Raw genomic sequence first — 20,140 nt, 5'->3', positions numbered from 1 at the left:
CTACAACTGTGGGGGCTGGTGTGTGGCTCTCCATATGTTTTAGGACTCCAATTGCCATCAGCCCCGGCATGGCCAATGGCCAAGGACTATGGGAGTCATAGTTCAGTTGCACCTGGAAGGCCATAGTTTAGCCGCCCTTAGTGTAGAGACATGCTCTCACCCACAGCTATGACGTCTCACCAAGGCACACATTGTGCAGGCCCAGGTGATCAGGATTGGTGTAAGGGTAAGCAGGTCAACTTATGTATGATGGAATGGAATAAAATGATAAATAAAATAAAATAATAAAATAGGAGATGTTATTTAAAAAAAAAGGAGATGAAAACTTTGTGAGGAGGGGAACATACCTGTGGGCCAGGAAGGCCTTTCATGCCAGATGGCCCTGGTGGACCCTATGCAGGGAGAAAAGCCAAATAAGGTTAAAAAAAAAAAAAAACCTCTGCTGCCAAGGGACCACTCAGGACTCTCAGACCCTCCAAGTGTCCCTATTTTCCAGGGACGTCCCTGATTTAGAGCAGGGGTCGGCAAGATTTATCTTGCCTAGGCCGGATTGGTCCCACGGAGATCCCTCTGTGGGCCAGATTGCACACAAGTGCGTGCGCCTGCGATTTTCGGCCTCTGCGCAGATGTGATTTCCAGCACCGTGGAAGCGAGGCCCCCACCACGCTGTGCCGGTTTAGTGCAGCACACAAACGGGTAACTCGGTTTGGGGGTGGTTTGTAGGCCGGTCAAACGACCTCTGCAGGCCACTTCCGGCCCATGGGCCTTAGGTTGCTGACCCCTGATTTAGAGAAACCATCCCGGTTTCTGATTTGATGCTGGAACGTCCCACTTTTCCTTAGGATGTCCCTATTTTCATTGGAGAAATGTTGGAGGGTATGGAGTTATCTGACCCCCGAGTCATCTGAAGGCAATCCTGTATAGGGAAAGTGTTGCTTTTTTAAAAATGTTTAATGTCTTATTATGTTTTTATATATGTTGGAAGCTGCCCAGAGTGGCTGGGGCAACCCAGTAAGATGTGTGGGGTATAAATAGTAAAATTATCATTCTGGAATGGGACATCCCTATTTTCATCGGGAAAATGTTGGAGGGAATGGGCTCTCTAACCCTGCAAATGAACTGTGTCTTCCAGCTGATCCCAATGTAGTCCAATAGAACTGGGGACGTTAAGAACATAAGTAGAAACCTTGCTGGATCAGGCCAATGGCCCATCAGCATCCTGTCCTCATACTGTCCAACCAGATGCCTGTGGGGAAACCCACAAGCAGAACCCGATCACAAGAGCCCTCTCCCCTTGTCTGGCTTCCCCAAAACTGGTTTTCAGGAGAATGACTGGACCCCACATCAAATGGGGGGGGGGCTTTTTGCGTGGTCACATGCAGCCCCCCAGATCCCAGTGCGGCTCCCGGTAGTTTGGGCTGGCTTCACCCTCTCCCGGCTGGATACCTGGAGATCTCCACCTTAGCCAATCGCCCAATCCCGCCTGGGGAGGCATTGCCAGGGGATTGACACAACAGAAGGTGCCTCCAACCATTTAGGAGTAAGGGAGCATAGCAGAAAATGACACTCACTTTGGAACCAGATTTTCCTGGAAATCCAGTAGGGCCTCGGATTCCAGGCTTTCCCTGCGAAGATGGCAAAAGGCAGGGGGAGTAGAGAGCGGAGAGGACAGGAAGGCATGGTTTACTATGAGATCACTTCCTTGCATACAGTAGCAGCAGCACCAGTGGTAGTATGGGCTCCCCAAACTATTAGTGCATGCACAAATGAACACAGATCTCACTAATACCTGCTGACAATAGACGTACCATATTTTTCTGTGTATAAGACGCCCCCATGTGTATTTTGGGGGACTCCAAATTAAGAAAACACCCCTCAGCACCAGTGGCGGAGCATCATGCTCTCGCACCGGGGGGGGGGCGGAGAGCAGGTGGGGGAGTGGCTGGGGCATGTCCTGGGGGCGTGGCAAGCCGCCTGCAGGTGCGTGGTGCCCAGCACGGGCAGGGGGGCAGCAGCGATGGCACCCCACCGGAGTCTTGCTGCCGGGGGCGGTGCGCTCCCCCCCACTCCTCTTCCTCCGCCAGTGCTCAGCACTACCTATGTATAAGACGAACCCCAATTTTAAACCTAATTTTTGGTTTAAAAAAACCTAGCCTTATACACGGAAAATTACGTAGGGTTTTTTTGTGAGCAAATAGCATGCTGGGGAAGAGGGTTAGCTCATTAGGAAATTTCCATGGTGTCACAACCTGGGATCTAATTCCCCTTCATTAGGAGATGAGATTGTAGACTCTGGCTTAGAAGAATTGCACACAATGCTACAAAAAACACTTCCAGAAGTGGTGCCCCTGGTACCAATGCCCCTTCAGGCCCAATGAGACCACACTGCTATCCCCCCCCCGACTCAGAGGAGGCCATCACAGAGGTACCAGTAAAACCAGAGTCTCCCCCACTCCATTAGAGTGAAAGAGTGTTGGAGAAGGCTGAGCAAAGGCCCAATTTAGTATTGGTAGCTCTTATGACTGAGACAGAACTATTTGCTCCTATATTGGGCTCAGTCTACAGTTAGCTGTTGCTGAAGCAACACTGGAGCACTGCTCCTCTTCATCATTCAGCCTGAGCCCTGCACAAGGCTTGCTTCAATTGAGGTCAGTGTTTGCATATGACACATAGGGAACAATCTCCCCGTGTTCCAGCGCAGATCCCACACTCTCCACAGCTGCTTATGGTTAAGAAAGAGAGGTGATATGTCTTAATCACATTTTCAAATAGTACGCATAATGCTATTTAGTGTTGCAGCTCTAGTCCTCTGGAATAAGCTACCAGCTGAGATTAAGATAGGTACGTAGCATCTTAATCACTAAGCAGTAGCCGGCGACATATTTGTTTAAGACCACACAATCATTTACGGAATATTAATTGAATAATTTTTAGAAATGGTTTTATTGCTTGTAGATACCACACTTTTCCGTGTATAAGACTACTTTATTTTCTGTAAAAATCCTGCTAAAAAATGGGGGTCGTCTTATACATGGGTAGGGCATAGGGTAGACGTTTCTTTGGTTGTTGCCACAGCTTCCAGTGGCTATTGTGTGTGTTATTGGTCGCTGTGTCAATGGGTGGTTTTGATGCTGTGAGAATTGGGCGGGCGATTGGCAGCTTCTGCCAGTGAGGGGACAGACGAGAAGTGGATTTTGTGACGCGTGCAGGTGAGCGATTTTTGGCATTCCCCCCTAAAAAAAGCCAAACAATTCTGGGCAATCTTCCACAAAAAAGCTCAACAACTTTGTGCCATCTCTTCCCATTTTCTTAATAGGGGGCATCTTATAGGGGCGTCTTTCCTAATAAGGGGCGAGAGCCAGTGTGGTGTAGTGGTTAAGAGTGATAGACTCGTAATCTAGGGAACCGGGTTCGCGTCTCCGCTCCTCCACATGCAGCTGCTGGGTGACCTTGGGCCAGTCACACTTCTCTGAAGTCTCTCAGCCCCACTCACCTCACAGAGCGTTTGTTGTGGGGGAGGAAGAGAAAGGAGAATGTTAGCCGCTTTGAGACTCCTTCAGGTAGTGATAAAGCGGAATATCAAATCCAAACTCTTCCTCTTCTCTACTTCTTATACATGGGGGTGTCTTATACACGGAAAAGTATGGCACTGTGTATCTTTGTATTTCATATGGTTATTAAGAATCTGTGTCTTTTAAATTTTATCTCATTTTTAGGGTCTGCATCTTTTGTATCATATCCCATTTGATTTTATTCTGCTCTGCTTGGATGGCTTCTGGCTATTGAACAATTCATAAATCTGCAAAATAAATAAATTGTAATGTTGCTTGGCCCTGGAAAACATTTAATCTCCTGATGCCAAATGTTCTGACAACCCCTACCTTTTTGCCCCTGGGACCAGGCTTTCCTCTGTCACCAAATGATCCTGGATAGCCCTGGAATATAAGGGTTTAACAACACTTGTCAAGTTAAGAAGCCCTCCATTACATGTGAAAAGGATCTGGGGATCTTAGTATACCACAAGTTTAACACACAGTCAACAGTGCGATGCATCAGCAGAAATAGCTAATAAACTCTAGGCTGCATCAACAGAAGTATAGTGTCCAGACCAAGAGAGGTGATACTACTGCTCTATTCTGCCTTGGTCATGCCCCACCTGGAGTCCTGTGTCCAATTCTGGGCACCACAATTTAAGAAGGATGTTGATAAGCTGGAACGTGTGCAGAGGAGGACAACGAAAATGATCAAGGGTCTGGAAACCAAGCCTTGTGAGGAATGGCTGAGGTGATATGACAGGCATCTTCAAATATCTGAAGGACTATCACATGGAAAAAGTAGCAAGGTTGACTGAGTACATGCAGAACTAAGTCAGAAGGGAAATAGGTTGATCCATCTTCCCCACTCTGGAGTAAGTATGGGCAAATATATCAATTTCAGTTTCTCATTTCTCCAATCGTAAGTTCAGCGTGCCACCATTTTACATCAGCTTATGATTTAAAAAGTCCTCACAAAAATTCATCAGCCTTCCAGTGCAATTTTCTCCTAATAAACACTTTTTAGTGTATGCAGTTTTGCTCTGCAAGACTATGTATATTAAGCAATTTCCCCAAATATTATAGGTTGTATCCAGTGCAACCCAACACAGTGGACCAAGGAGGAGACAGGGGACTCCCCTGAGAAGGAGTCTAGTTCACTAACACAGGAGCCAGATATATGGAGAAACGTGACTCAAAGAAGTAGGAGGCCCAGGGTTCACTCTGATTGTTTAGAAATACACAATCGCTTTGAGGTCCTCTCCCCTAGCATGGAAGACGAAGAGCAGACTCCATTTGAGGATCTCTCCCTCATTACAGTCAATCAGGTATATGAAGACGAGCAGCAAAGTCAGTCCTCAGGGAATGTGCAGGCGACCTTGGAACGGACAGCTCACGGAAGAACCCCGACCAAACCCAAGAGGAGGCGTATAGTGGTGATAGGGGATTCCCTACTGAGGGGAACAGAAGCAGTGATCTGTGGGCCTGACAAGATGTCTCAGGAAGTGTGCTGTCTCCCCGGGGCTAAGATCCAAGATGTAACTGAATGACTGCAAGGAATCATAAAACCCACTGACAAATACCCCTTCCTCTTGGTTCATGTGGGAACCAATGACACTGCAAGCAATAGCCTCCAGAAGATCAAAAGAGACTACGAGGCTCTCGGCAGGAAATTGAAGCAATTAAATGCAAAAATTGTCATTTCATCTGTCCTCCCAGTTGAACGACGTGGCCCAGGGAGAGAGGGGAAAATAGTGGAAGTGAACAGCTGGCTTCGCAAATGGTGTAAACAGGAACGGTTTGGATTCTTAGATCACGGACTGCAGTTTCTTGAAGATGGACTTCTGGCAAGTGATGGGCTGCACCTCACAACGGTTGGGAGAAATGTTTTTGCCAAAAATCTCAGAAACCTCATCAGGAGGGCTTTAAACTGACTAATGTGGGGGAGGGAGACAGTGCTCCTGAAGGTAGGAGTCTATCAATTAATGAAGATGATCATCCAAATGTCATAGACCAAATGGAGCAAACAGCACGCGGACCTAGTGGTGGGAGGAAAAAATCCTTAAATAAGAGACACGGGGGAATGATTAATGGACTTCAATGTCTGTACACTAATGCGCAAAGCATGGGAAATAAACAAGATGATTTTGAGCTCTTGGTACAGCAAACTAAATATGACATAATAGGCATCACTGAAACCTGGTGGGATAAGTCCCACGATTGGAATGTAATAATGGGGGGATACAATCTATTTCAGAGAAACAGACCAGATAAGAAAGGAGGAGGAGTGGCGTTATATGTCAAGGATGTGTATACCTGTGAAGAGATCCAAGATTTAGATCCTCAAAGCCAAAGTGAGAGCATTTGGGTCAAAATTAAGGGAGAGAAGAATAACAGAGACCTCATTGTGGGAGTTTACTATAGATCCCCAAGCCAAACGGAGGACATAGATGATGCCTTCCTGGAACAGATGGCCAAGCATGCAAAAGGAAGGGAGATAGTAGTAATGGGGGACTTCAATTACCCGGATATTTGTTGGACGTCAAACTCAGCCAAGAGCATAAGGTCAAACAGATTCCTCACTGGCCTTGCAGACAACTTCATTGTCCAGAAAGTGGGAGAAGCAACAAGAGGAACAGCCATTTTAGATCTGGTCCTAACCAATGTTGATGACCTGGTTAGTGGAGTAGAAGTGGAAGGATCAGTAGGCGCGAGTGATCATGCTCTTCTGAAGTTTACTATACAGCGGAAAGGAGCAGCCAAGCATACTAGGACTCAATTTCTTGACTTTAAGAAAGCCGACTTCATAAAACTTAGGGAAGTGCTGGGTGAGATCCCATGGACAACAATACTAAAAGGAAAGGGAGTTCATGATGGCTGGGAGTTTGTTAAGAGGGAGATAGTAAAAGCACAACGTCAGGCAATACCAATGAGACGGAAACATGGAAGGTGCCTAAAGAAGCCAGGGTGGCTATCTAAAGAACTTTTAACTGAATTAAGATTTAAAAAGGATGTGTACAAAAAATGGAAAAGGGGGGAAACCACCAAAGAGGAATTCAAGCACATAGCCAGCACGTTTAGACACAAAGTCAGAAAAGCTAAAGCACAGAATGAACTCAGGCTTGCTAGAGAGGTTAAAAGCAACAAAAAAGGCTTTTATGGGTATGTTCGTAGCAAAAGGAAGAACAAAGAAACAGTGGGGTCACTCAGAGGAACAGATGGTGAAATGCAAACAGGGGACACAGAAAGGGCTGAACTCCTCAATGCCTTCTTTGCCTCAGTCTTCTCCGATAAAGAAAACAATGCCCGACCTGAAGAATTTGGAGCAAATGATTCAGCAAATGAAACACAGCCCAGAATAACTAAGGAGATAGTACAAGAATATTTGGCTAGTTTAGATGTATTCAAGTCTCCAGGGCCAGATGAATTGCATCCAAGAGTATTAAAAGAACTGGCAGATGTGATCTCAGAACCACTGGCAGTCATCTTTGAGAATTCCTGGAGAACAGGTGAAATCCCAGCAGACTGGAGGAGGGCAAATGTTGTCCCTATTTTCAAAAAGAGGAAAAGAGAGGACCCAAATAATTACCGCCCAGTCAGTCTGACATCAATAGCAGGGAAGATTCTGGAGCAGATCATTAAGCAAACAGTCTGTGAGCACCTAGAAAGGAATGCTGTGATCACCAATAGTCAGCATGGATTTCTGAAAAATAAGTCATGTCAGACTAACCTGATCTCGTTTTTTGACAGAATTACAAGCCTGGTAGATGAAGGGAACGCAGTGGATGTAGCCTACCTTGATTTCAGCAAGGCATTTGACAAGGTGCCCCATGATATTCTTGTAAAGAAGCTGGTAAAATGCGGTCTTGACTATGCTACCACTCAGTGGATTTGTAACTGGCTGACTGACCGAACCCAAAGGGTGCTCATCAATGGTTCCTCTTCATCCTGGAGAAGAGTGACTAGTGGGGTGCCACAGGGTTCTGTCTTGGGCCCGGTCTTATTCAACATCTTTGTCAACAACTTGGATGATGGACTCAAGGGCATCCTGATCAAATTTGCAGATGACACCAAACTGGGAGGGGTGGCTAACACCCCAGAGGACAGGATCACACTTCAAAACGACCTTGACAGATTAGAGAACTGGGCCAAAACAAACAAGATGAATTTTAACAGGGAGAAATGTAAAGTATTGCACTTGGGCAAAAAAAATGAGAGGCACAAATACAAGATGGGGGAACCTGGCTTGAGAGCAGTACATGTGAAAAGGATCTAGGAGTCTTGGTTGACCACAAACTTGACATGAGCCAACAGTGTGATGCGGCAGCCAAAAAAGCCAATGCAATTCTGGGCTGCATCAATAGGAGTATAGCATCTAGATCAAGGGAAGTAATAGTGCCACTGTATTCTGCTCTGGTCCGACCTCAACTGGAGTACTGTGTCCAGTTCTGGGCACCACAATTCAAGAAGGACACTGACAAACTGGAACGTGTCCAGAGGAGGGCAACCAAAATGGTCAAAGGCCTGGAAACGATGCCTTATGAGGAACGGCTAAGGGAGCGGGGCATGTTTAGCCTGGAGAAGAGGAGGTTAAGGGGTGATATGATAGCCATGTTCAAATATATAAAAGGATGTCACATAGAGGAGGGAGAAAGGTTGTTTTCTGCTGCTCCGGAGAAGCGGACACGGAGCAATGGATCCAAACTACAAGAAAGAAGATTCCACCTAAACATTAGGAAGAACTTCCTGACAGTAAGAGCTGTTCGACAGTGGAATTTGCTGCCAAGGAGTGTGGTGGAGTCTCCTACTTTGGAGGTCTTTAAGCAGAGGCTTGACAACCATATGTCAGGAGTGCTCTGGTGGTGTTTCCTGCTTGGCAGGGGGTTGGACTCGATGGCCCTTGTGGTCTCTTCCAACTCTATGATTCTATGATTCTATGATTCTATGATTCTATGATTCTATGATTCTATGATTCTATGATTCTATGATTCTATTCTATGACCTAAGTTAGGTCCATTGATTTTAGCCGGTTTACTCTCAGTAAAATGTAGTTGGGCATAACCTGGTGTGCTTTTTAAAGTTATTTTTGCTTGATTTATGCATGCTTTACCCCCAATACATACATTTCCCTGCCCATTACTTGGCTAGAGAACTGCACCACAAAATTCAGAGAAGTGTGAATTTCGAAGAATGGCTGTGGTTCAGCTGGTGGAAGTGCAAATTAGGTTAAGCTCCCATTTAAATGTGGAGTGAACTGAATGTCTCTCATCCCTTCTCTGGATAAGAGCCATCACTTACGTTGACGCCAACAATCCCTTGCAGCCCCTCTAGACCAGGTTTGCCAGGAAGGCCCTGGAATGGGAAGGGGGGGGGGAGAAAAGAAAAGATAAACCCAGAAACTCAAATCACTGTCTTGAATCATTGTTAGTTTCTGCATTAATATCTTTCATAGAAAGAATTTTAAAACATCCCTATGTGTCCAGGCATTTTGAAAAATAAAAGGTACTGCTCATGACGGCCCTGAAATTCTTAGATTTGAGAGAAAGTGATTGCTTTTAGAAGTTACCAACTGGTGTTTAACTGCTTTTAGAAATTTATTGTTAGCTGTTTTTACCTGGTCTAATTGCACTGTTTTTATTACTGATGCATTGTCCTTTGGGAGGAAAGGTGTGATATGCATTTAATAAACAAAATAACACAGAAAGAATAAAATCTGAATAGATTTAATCTATTTTTATCAGCTCTTACCCTCAGTCCTGGTAAACCTGGTTCTCCGTTGACCCCTGTTTTTCCGGGACAGCCCTGTTCAGAAAGAGAAGTCATCAAAACAAGTGCTAGGCTGGATAATTAATAGATGGAAGTTTTTCTCCAGAGGGCATAATCTGGGGCTTACCCAAGCAATCAGGCCTTCCAAGCAATGAAAAACTACCTGCTGACTTTGGTGATGCATAACACTGGGAGCACCAATGAATTGTCACCGGTGCCAGCTCTAGTTTTGCAGGATTCTTGGGCAACACATTCACCACTTTGCACAGTAACAACGGTGGAGAGAAGACTACTCAAACAAAGGCCTGGGTAAAGAGGTCCATCTTCTGACCAATCATTGTACCTCATGCAAATGATGGCGCAAAATACACTACAGAGGAGAGATCATACCACCATGTGGGGGCCACTGAAAATAAGGCCCTCTTGTGTGCCACCATCCTTCGAAGCAAAGAGCGTGGCAAAACTACAAATGGGACCTACTCTGCTGATCCTAACACCTGGGCAGTTTGAGATGAGAGGAGGGGTTCCTTCTGCCATTTGAGGCCAAATGTGTTTCTTCAAGTCAGTGTTAACACATTAAATTGGGAGTGGTACTGGAAACAAAGCTAATGGAGCAGCTTCATTACCTTCTGTAGAGATGGAAACCTTCTGGGGTACCATTGAAGAGTGGAGAAGAGGGTCCATCCCCTGAAGAGGGCCAGCAAAGTTGGGGAGGTCCCCTCTACAACCCTCAGATTTTGACTTCGCACAATTCCCCCCTCCAGTACAAAGCTCACCACACTTTTAGGGATCATGGGCACATTGAAAACAGAAAAGCTGTTGGGACACCATACAAAAACTGCAACCAAGCACACACCACAACCTCTGGCTACAGTGTGGCATAGTGGTTAGGATGTTGGGCTAGGACACTGGAGACCTGAATTCAAATCTCCGTTCAGCCATGAAGCTCAATGGGTGACCTTGGGCCAGTCACCGTCTCTTAACCTAACCTACCTTACAGGTCCTGGTGAAGGTAAAATTGAGGGGGGGGAGCACCATGTATACCACCTTGAGCTCCTTGGAGGAAAGGTGGTTAATAATAATAATAATAATAATAATAATAATAACAACAACAACAACAACAACAACAACAACTTAATGCTTCATTTCCCACAGGCAAACTTCAGAGAGCGTTTGCGCATTTCTGTATCCACACACAGTAGAAGACTCCATTTACCATTGATCCAGGAGGTCCATCATGTCCCCTGTCACCTTGAAAGCCCACAAAGCCCTGAAAATAGGAGGAGAACAAATAAAAACACTGCAGGCATTACTAGCAGCAGGAGAGAAGTTTTGTTGCAGATGGACAAAGGGCAGAAAGGATGGCTAGCACCTAGCTTGTGGATTCATTGCATGCAATACCAATTTAGGTGATGGGGATGAAGCAGTGATCACTATGTCCTGCCCTTGTGACAACTGAAGTAGAACAGAATAAGCAATGTTAACATATGAAAATATCACGGGGCAGTTGATGATAGATCACACTGGGGCAGGGTGTGTGTGTGAAAAGTCAAGCTGGAGCAGTGCCCGGGGGTGGTCTTTTCCTCCCTCCCTCTCAGGATGGTTAATCCATTCAGCATTCCCACCAGACAGTAGCAAGCCTGCCTGCACCAACAAAAAACAGCCTTTGGCAAGCGATTTCTGATCCGGCAAGGCAATTACTGGCCCCCAGGGAGACTGCAGGGCAAATGACACCTGGAGTTTTGATGGTATTTAGCCAAACAATGTACTACGACTGATACAACTTGGGAGGACCAGGTAACTCTGTTTGGTGTTGGTGGAAAAGCTCGGAATCACTACACACACACACACACACACACACACACAGAGAGAGAGAGAGAGAGAGAGAGAGAGAGACACTTCTACTCACAGTCAGACCATGTTGATCAGAGCTCCCCACGGCACCGACAACACCCTGCAGGATAAGTTAAAACAACATTAAGGATAGGAACATAGGCAGGGGCGGATCTATGAAACTAATGAAGGTCCCCTAATCTCAGAGGGCCCCGGGTTTTTTTAAAAAATGGGTCTAGTGCAGGCTTCCTCAATCTCGGCCCTCCAGATGTTTTTGGCCTACAACTCCCATGATCCCTAGCTAGCAGGACCAGTGGTCAGGGATGATGGGAACTGTAGTCTCAAAACATCTGGAAGGCCGAGGTTGTGGAAGCCTGGGTGTTATTTGAGTTGCATGACTGAAAATTGATTGTTTTGTGTGTGTGTGCATATATTTCAACAAGTCAGTAGCCCAGATGTTGTAAAGACTGTTGTAAACAAACCCATTGAAGAAGATAATGATGGTTACCCAGACCTTGTTGCTGGTTGTGAAGGGGCCCCCATAACAGTTCAAGCTTCAGGGCTCCCAAAACGTAAGTCTGCCACTGAACACAGGAAGCTGCCTTACACTGAATCATGCCACGAGTCTACCTAGCTCAATATTGTCTACACTGACTGGCATCTGCTCTCCAGGGTTTCAGGCAGGGGTCATTCCCAGTCCTATCTGGATATGATGCCAGGGACTGAACCTGAGACTTTCTGTATGCAGAGAGATGCTCTGCTGCTAAGATGGCATGAAGACTTCAATTCCACATTCCGACCTACCACCCAAGGGCAGAAGCTATGCAGGGATGCTTAAGAACAGCAACAGTGTTTTATATTTCATTTATTAATGGTTTCTCATGCGGCACCCCAAAGCAATTTAAAATGCACTGTAAGTAGATGCAAGTTCCAAAATTACTGGGGAAAATGCACTGCTGCTAGAGGTGTGAGCAGGAGGTACAGAATCTTTTTCAGCCTGAAGGCTGCATTCCCTGATAGACACCTTTCCAAGGGTCATATGCTCATAGGCGCCGACTCCATGGGGCTTGAGGGGGCTTGAGCCCCCTCAAAAAAATTTTTTTGGGGGGGCTCAGCCCCCCCAATAATCTCGGGCGCCGCCGCCGTCCCCCGCCTCCTCCCCACCTGCTCCCTCGCCAGCCAGCCAGCCAGCCGCGCGCCCTAGCCAGAGAGCCCCGGCCGTCCCCCGTGAGATTAGGGAATCCCCGGGGGCGGGGGCTCCAGCCTCTAGCCCCAGGTTTCCCGCCTATCAGCTGTTCCGGAGCTGATTAATAGGCAGCAGCACGCTCTCCCCTATTCGCTCACGAGGGGGCGGCACCACTTTATTTGCATATTCATGAGCTTATTTGCATATTCATGAGCTTATTTACATTTCACGAGCTTTCCCGGGCCCCCCCAATATTTTTTATAAGTCCGCGTCCCTGCATATGCTAGTGGCAGACAAGGCCAGATGCAAAAGTGGGTGGAGCTACTCTTACCATACAAAAATGTGTATTTTGTGGGGGAAATGCTTTCTTAAAAAATGGGTTACATTCGGTACTAGTCATAGTCAGAGAAGGCCCACTGAAGTTAATGGGCATGACTAACTTAGGTGCATTAATTCAAATGGATTTACTACTTTGAGTATACCTTGGCTGGAAAAAACCCCCAATGTAACTTTCTTTACTTTTTTTCAAAGTGCAGATTGATACAGAATGGACTTACGAATGAATACGCATGGAATTGACTTGGGCTGGATACAGACCATCCACCCTTATTCAAGCAAATGAACCCCAGATCCTGCCTAGTACAGCAAGGGCCAGATCAAGTCAAAAGGATAGCAAAGTAGGTAGTATAGAATGGGAACCTGTGTACCAGGCTTTCCTTCTGGACCATCAATCCCAGGAACGCCTCGTAAGCCCTGGAAGAAATGTATGGAAGGGAGCAGAGTATGCATAACAATATTACTTAAGTTTTGCAGAGTGCTTAAAGCAAATCAATCAATCAATCAATCAATCAATCATTTATTTACAGCCAGCCAACCAACCAACCAACCATTAAAGGGAAGTACAAAACACACAGACACACTAATAATAATAATAATAATAATAATAATAATAATAATAATAATAATTTATTTACACCCCGCTCATCTGGCTGAGTTTCCCCAGCCACTCTGGGCAGCTTCCAATCAAGTGTTAAAAACAATACAGCATTAAATATTAAAAACTTCCCTAAACAGGGCTGCCTTCTGATGTCTTGTAAAGATAGGAGAGCTGCTTATTTCCTTTACATCTGAAGGGAGGGCGTTCCACAGGACAGGCGCCACTACCGAGAAGGCCCTCTGTCTGGTTTCCTGTAACCTCACTTCTCGCAAAGAGGGAACTGCCAGAAGGCATATCAAACTGAGTAGCTAGAGGAATTGCTAAGAAAGGTAAACTTGATGTAATATGGTAGCCATTTACATCATATGTTAACAAAGATGGATATTTACTACAACCTCCATCAAGCCATATAATGATGGGGAGGAGTTATATACATACTAGTTAAAGATAACTGTTTATAATTTTACTCCACCCTGAAGTGTACCTGTGTTTTGTGATAGCTTGCCTATTGCACATGCTGTCACTATAAGTACTATGTTATGGTACCAAATCAGTTCTGTTCTTCTTCTTCTTCTTCTTTACTTTACAAAATTTCAATTTTTAAAAAAGTATGTACTAAAAACACACAAATAATCACTGTCTTAGATTAACAAAGGTGACAAAAGCTAACTGTTAGAAAAACACTGGGGCCTAATTTGAATAGTAGAATGTCTGGCATCTGGTGGGTGGGGCTTGTGTATTATGCTCTGGAATTGGCCCCTCCCTTTGGGTGTTCAGTTAGAGAGATCAACTGTCACTCTTGCTTCATTCTTGCCTCATGATGCTGTTTTAGTTTCTCTCAGACAGTATGCTATTGTGTTATAGTTTTCTTTATTATTAAAGCTTTGTTTGACATATACATTAGCCACTTACTTTGCTGAATGAAAAGAACCTCTGCTGAAGAATGCAGGAATCTCCTACACTGTGAGTGAAGGGATATTGCCAGTCTGGCTGGAGGATTGATTTTTTAAATCACCCCACCCTTCACAACACTTACAAACACTGCAAGTCTAAGAGATATTATGACATTCAGATATTTTGCCACCTGGTGCCAAAAGAAGGACAAACGACAGCACCAAGCAGTCCTCTATGGGGAGAACATTCCACAAATGGGGAGCCACCACTGAAAAGCTTTCTCCCTTGTCACTCACTGTTTTCTGAACCTCAGTAGCAAAGTTGACCTGATTGAGACTAGTCGCAATAGGAATCCTATTACTTACTGGGGGTCCTGGCATTCCAACAAGTCCATGCTGGCCCATCCGGCCCTGGAGAGAAACCGAAAGTGGTCTGAAGAAAGTCTTTTTCCTCATTAATCAGTCAACATACCCAGGGAATTTCTGATTCCATGTGCTCTTGAGCCACCAATGCATTGCTGTTTGGGTATTAGTCAACACAAAATGTTCCACCAAACACAAGAATGCTGGTGTTGGTGTTTGATTGTTATCTCAGATTCTTTCTTTGGTGGGAACATCACATATCTGGAGTACTTTGTCGAGACACGGGCACCACATTTTTAAGAAGGACATTGACCACTGGGAGCATGTCAAGAGGAGGACAACCAGAATGGTGATCAGAGTCCAAGGGCATATTCTAGTCAAAAATAAAAACACTAAAGGTGGGTTCAAAGTAGGGCCCGTGTGGGGTGTTAACTAGGGAGAATCCTGAAAGTTACAAAGAGGCCTGGAGGACTGCAGTCAACCCCCTCCCGCTGCCCACACCAGGTCCTCTGGTCCCCTCACCCCTACCCATAGCTGTCATTGTTTCCCTTTTTTAAAGGGAAATTCCCTTATTCCGAATAGGATTCCTCACAAGAAAAGGGAAAAGTTGACAGCTATGCCCCTGCCATAAATTCTCAAGGCTGATTTGGTGGAAGAAAGCTTCTGTGGTGTGTAGGACACATTACTTGTAAAACCAGAGTGAAAGCAATACCTGAAATCCCTCACATATTTTCAACATTCCCACTAACCCTTTGTGTGAAACCCTCCCTCCCCCTGAGGAAAAATTAGGTACTTCAGGCATGAGACATACCCGCTTTCCTCGTTGTCCGGGCCTTCCTTTTGCACCATCTGGACCCCGACTGCCCTGCGGATTAGAGAGAAAATTCTGTTATTTCATGCAAAGTTGAATTCCTTACAGACACCCCCCCCTTTAAGTCACGGCTAAATCCCAGGTTAAAGCCAGAAGATCAACACTCAGATCTCTTCATTTAAAAGATATATATTAGTATTAAAAGGGGAGGGGGGTATCGAAGAAATGGTATTTAACCCTTTCCTCCCCTGCTCCATTTCCTTTATACAAATCCAGCTAATATCATCCCCTTTGAGGATACGGTTACAGAAACTGTTACTGAATCATTTCCCTCATGGGGCTAATTACACCTGTGAGACGAGTGTTAGATTGAAAATATGGAACCGGGAGAGGGAAGGGTTAAAAGAGGAGTGGGGCGGCCTTTTTCACATGCGCACGGGGCAACATATGTGACTCAAGCCATTGTGTCCTAAGCTACATTTCAGCCATGTAAAAGTCAGAGGTTCCTACACACACCTCTTCTCTTTCAAGCAAGCAAGAAGCACTATTGCAGTTCAAGGACAATTCGAGCTAAACAGAAGCACCCAAGGAAGGGATGGAGCAGGACCTGTGAAGGGTGTGTCCTAGCAAGAAGGGGTGTGGCCTGGGAGAGATTGGAGGACTGCATTTTGCTCCTGGGCCAGAGGTTCCCTATTACTGTGTTAAAACTAGCTCCTGCAGTACTGTGGAATTCAAAACAAAATTAAACCCTTGTAGCTGATCCAAAGCCAAAAGAAACATTAGCAGGTCCAATCTCCCCACTCTCCCCTTCCAAGATGGATATTTGTCAGTATAACTCCCAGTATGTACCATGGATAGAGGGTGTAGCAACCATGGGGAAGCCTTCTTATACCCGCAAATTACTGCAATATGTTAAATGGGGGAGGCTGCCTCTGAAGATGGTTCAGAAACTTCAGCTGTTGCAGAATTCAGTGGCCAGGTTTGAGCATATAGTGCCAATCCTGGCCCAATTGCACTAGCTGCCAACTAGTTTCTGGGTCCAATTCAAAGTGCTGACCTATATAGTCCTTTGTTGTTCAGGACTGAAATACTTCAAAGACCACCTCTCCCCATATGAACCAGCCTGGACCCTGAAATCACCATCTGAGAACCTTCTTTGTGCAATGTCAGGACAGTGACAACATAAGAAAGGGCCTTTTCTGTTCCAATTAACATTTGTTAAAAAACCTGAAGCATTCTTGCTAGGGATTTTAGGGAAAGACCTGCCAAGGAAATTTAAGAATATCTTTATGTATGCGACAACAGCAGGAAGTGTCTTAATAGCACAAGGATGGAAGAATGAAGAAACACCGACTAAAGAAATATGGCAAGAGAAACCGATGGACTATGCGGAACTGGCGAAATTGACATACAAACTATGTGATAAGGACAACTGTGACTTTAAAGAAGAATGGGAACCTTTTACAAAGTATTTAAAGAAACAACAAAATGAACTGGAATCCTTGGCAGGTTTTGAATAAACTTTCACAAATTCATTATTAACAACATATAGACAGATAGGTTAAGGATTTTTACAATTTTATAATATGCAGAGAATTAGAAGTATGGAAAAATCAGAGAGAGGAACTGAGGGAAGCCTGGGGAGGGATGTGTGGAAGGGTGGGGGTTTTATATTTTGGGGAGGGGGAGGGGAAAATGGAGGGGAGAAAATGAGGATGATAAGTTTTATTGATAAAATCTTATGTTGTAATTCCTAATAAAAATTTTATTATTTTAAAAATTGGGCTGGCTTTTTCTGCCATGGCTCCCAGCTTCTGGAATGCTTTCCCTGGTGTGGCTCATTGTTATGTAGATGTGTTGGGGGGGGGAGCGCCATCACCTCCCCCAAATATTGAAGGATAGTCCGGTAAAGGATTCCAGGGGGCATGGCCTCGTTCGAAGCCTATGGAGGTCAGGGCCTAAAGCGTGCCCCCAAGTGGTGACCCCAGGGAGTCCCTAGTTGATGTGCATCAGCAGGGCTCCCCCCGCTGGTGTTAACCCTTCCTGGTCTTCAAGCAAACAGGCTCAAGCTTGATAGTCGGATAGGACCAATGCCTAAGCCAATACCGCTCTTTACCTGTAACCAATAAAGTTGTGGCCAATTTTAGCCCATTAACCTAAAATAATTGTGTCATGCGTCTTTATTCCTACTGGTGGGAGGCGAGAACTCACCACGCAAAACAGATCAAGGGTCAAACCTGCTCAAGACCACACACTTGAGTCCATGGCAAGGGTCCAATTCTAGCAAGCAGTCTCAGGAACCTGTTAAGGAAGGATTTATTATAACTATTAAGCAAGAGCACAGATAACAACGGAGTTTTAGACTAACCTTTGCACCTTCTGTGCCGTTTTGACCAGGGGGACCAAGTTGCCCTTCCTCTCCCTGGAATGGCAAAAAGATTCAGTCAACACTCATCACCGCAAACCATGTTGGAACAGCTTATTTGGACTGGATGGAAAGTAGCGCAGACTAAGGATGGGCAAGCCTGCCCATTTTGACTTCTCCCAATTTCTCTCCCCTCGCCCCCGTCTTAAGTTCAGTTCTCTACATATTGATTTGCACCAAAAAAAAAAAGTCCCTAGGAAAATTCACTAGCCTTTGAGTGGAAAATTTCAAACATATTTTTGTATGATTTCCCCCCCCAATAGATGCATTTACTAACTATAACACATTTAAATGCATGTTTTACACTAGCAAATTCATTTGTCGGTACATGTTACTTTGCTGGAGAACCAAACTGCAAAATTCAGAGAAGTGCAAATTTCATGGGTGTGATTGGTGCACTGTTTTTGGAAGTGAAAATTAGGTAGGCTGGCCTTTAAATGGCTGGCTTGCAGATTGGTCAGTACCCTGAACATTAGCATCCCTATTAGGACGTTAGAATACACTGCAACATTTTGTTGCAGGACTCCCTTGTTCTTCCAGTTATGAATATGTGAATATATTAATTTTGCAAATTGGTGACCAAACATTTTAGTTCAGGTATGTGGAAGCAGTAAGGCTGTGTGTATGTGTGTGTGTCTACCTTGATTTCTTGAATCCCCTGAAAGTCACCAGTAGGGGGACCTCTTATGTCATTGTTATTCTCTGTGAATATATGGGAATATGGAATATATGCAATCCTGACTTCACTTACCTGGAACTAAGCCCCACTTAAGTCCACTAGGACTCACCCTTGAGTTAAGATTGAGTTAGGATTGTGCTGAAAGTAGGGATGAGCGAATCTGTCAATTTCAGTTTCTATCATTTGCTCATTTTTTCGAGTCTTAACTTTAGTTCTCTGTGTTTCTCCCTCAGCCCTAGATGTAAATGTAAATGTAAAGGAACCTCTGAACATTAGGTCCAGTCATGGCCGACTCTGGGGTTGTGGCACTCATCTTGCTTTATTGGCCAAGGGAGCTGGCATACAGCTTCCGGGTCATGTGGCCATCATGACTAAGCTGCTTCTGGTGAACCAGAGCAGCGCACGAAAACGCCGTTTACTTTCCCACCAGAGTGGTACCTATTTATCTACTTGCACTTTGAGGTGCTTTCGAACTGGTAGGTTGGCAGCAGCAGGGACCGAGTAATGGGAGCTCACCCCATCGCGGGGATTCGAAACGCCGACCTTCTGATCGGCAAGCCCTAGGCTCTGTGGTTTAACCCACAGCGCCACCCGTGTCCCTAGCCTTAGATGTAGGTCTGCATGAATAAACACTGATCTAGCCACTCTAGCAAAATGGTCTCTAGACCACGCAAGCTTCTGTGGCAAATGAATCCCTGGGAATCTTAAGCAGGTGTGGAGGAACCTATGGTCCTCCAGATGTTGCTGAACTACAACTCCCATCAGCTCCCACCAGCATGGCCAATGGCAGGGCAAAATACATATATATATTACAATACTCTTGTCTGGTTTTGCTGCAAATAGATGAGTATGGCTCCCCTTCCAGAATATCTTAAATAGGTTTGGCTGTTACTGAAATATAGTGTTTCTTGCAATCTTGATTAGCTGTGAAGATATATTAGATTGCTTTTAAGCAAGTTCAGTGGTTTTTAAATGCTTTTCTTAAGAAATAAAAATAAAATTATTTTGCTGCTTTGTTGTTTGCTGCCCTGGAAGGGTTAAAAACTTAATAAAACTAAACAAAAAATCCCTTCCTTACTTCAGGTCCCTGATGTCCAGCTGCTCCTTTGGGTCCTGGAAACCCTAGAAGTCCTGTAGCACCTCTAACCCCTGGAAGTCCCCTGGTCCCTTGGAGGCCAAACGTACCCTGAAAAAGAGGAAATTGGGAGACCTAAATCATTTGTGGAGGTTTAGGAACAGCAAACATCAGGATTATATCTGACTATACAGCGCCAGATTTAGGGCAGTGTAGGCAGTCCCCTCCCCACAGGGTGCTGAACTGAGGGGATGCAAAATAATAGCAGCTGTACCAAAAGGAATTGTGAAAATAAGAAATAGGGGAGGGGGGCAATTCTGTCCTTGCTCACGGTGCCATATTACCAAAGTCTGCCTCTGAACTATACTATTCCTTTGCTACATCATAAATGCATGGCTCATGGGCAAAACATCCATGCTGTATTGGTAGCAGCAGCAGTAATCATAATGCTGCCTTTGGAGGCATACCTAGGCTTCCTTGCGCCCTTGGCAAGGAACTTCATCAGCACCAGTGAAGCCGGGGAGACCATAGACCAGAAACTCAAAAAGTTAGCTTTTTCACTCCACCAGTGACTTCCTCTGTGACCATCAGGGTTGGGTCTGCTCTGCTCCGTGTTCCTCTTTCATATTCTCCACTTCC

General features: G+C 45.1%; 2 protein-coding genes across 5 annotated transcripts in view; one reads left to right on the top strand and one right to left on the bottom strand.

The window, feature by feature from the left end:
• The window catches only part of SLC31A2 (solute carrier family 31 member 2), a 287,433-nt gene that overhangs the window by 167,109 nt on the left and 100,184 nt on the right, over positions 1–20,140 (top strand). The gene's annotated exons all lie outside the window — the stretch shown is intronic.
• LOC309524294 (uncharacterized protein) overlaps positions 1–20,140 on the bottom strand; it is a 152,651-nt gene that overhangs the window by 39,115 nt on the left and 93,396 nt on the right. For all 3 annotated transcript variants that reach the window (XM_082208765.1, XM_082208767.1, XM_082208766.1), the window contains exons 26-37: positions 19,505–19,612; positions 17,691–17,744; positions 15,323–15,376; positions 14,515–14,559; positions 13,018–13,071; positions 11,209–11,253; positions 10,516–10,569; positions 9,282–9,335; positions 8,832–8,885; positions 3,882–3,935; positions 1,572–1,625; positions 348–392 (exon numbers count right to left, since the gene is read on the bottom strand). In XM_082208765.1, coding sequence (XP_082064891.1) covers positions 348–392; positions 1,572–1,625; positions 3,882–3,935; positions 8,832–8,885; positions 9,282–9,335; positions 10,516–10,569; positions 11,209–11,253; positions 13,018–13,071; positions 14,515–14,559; positions 15,323–15,376; positions 17,691–17,744; positions 19,505–19,612 — 675 coding nt within the window. The remainder of the gene's footprint in view (positions 1–347; positions 393–1,571; positions 1,626–3,881; positions 3,936–8,831; positions 8,886–9,281; positions 9,336–10,515; positions 10,570–11,208; positions 11,254–13,017; positions 13,072–14,514; positions 14,560–15,322; positions 15,377–17,690; positions 17,745–19,504; positions 19,613–20,140) is intronic.

The sequence above is a fragment of the Podarcis vaucheri genome (genome assembly GCF_965113315.1).
Source record: "Podarcis vaucheri genome assembly, chromosome: Z".
NCBI classification, from domain to species: Eukaryota; Metazoa; Chordata; class Lepidosauria; order Squamata; family Lacertidae; genus Podarcis; species Podarcis vaucheri.
Note: the sequence above shows the minus strand (reverse complement) of the source record. Positions and strands in the feature narration are given on the sequence as shown.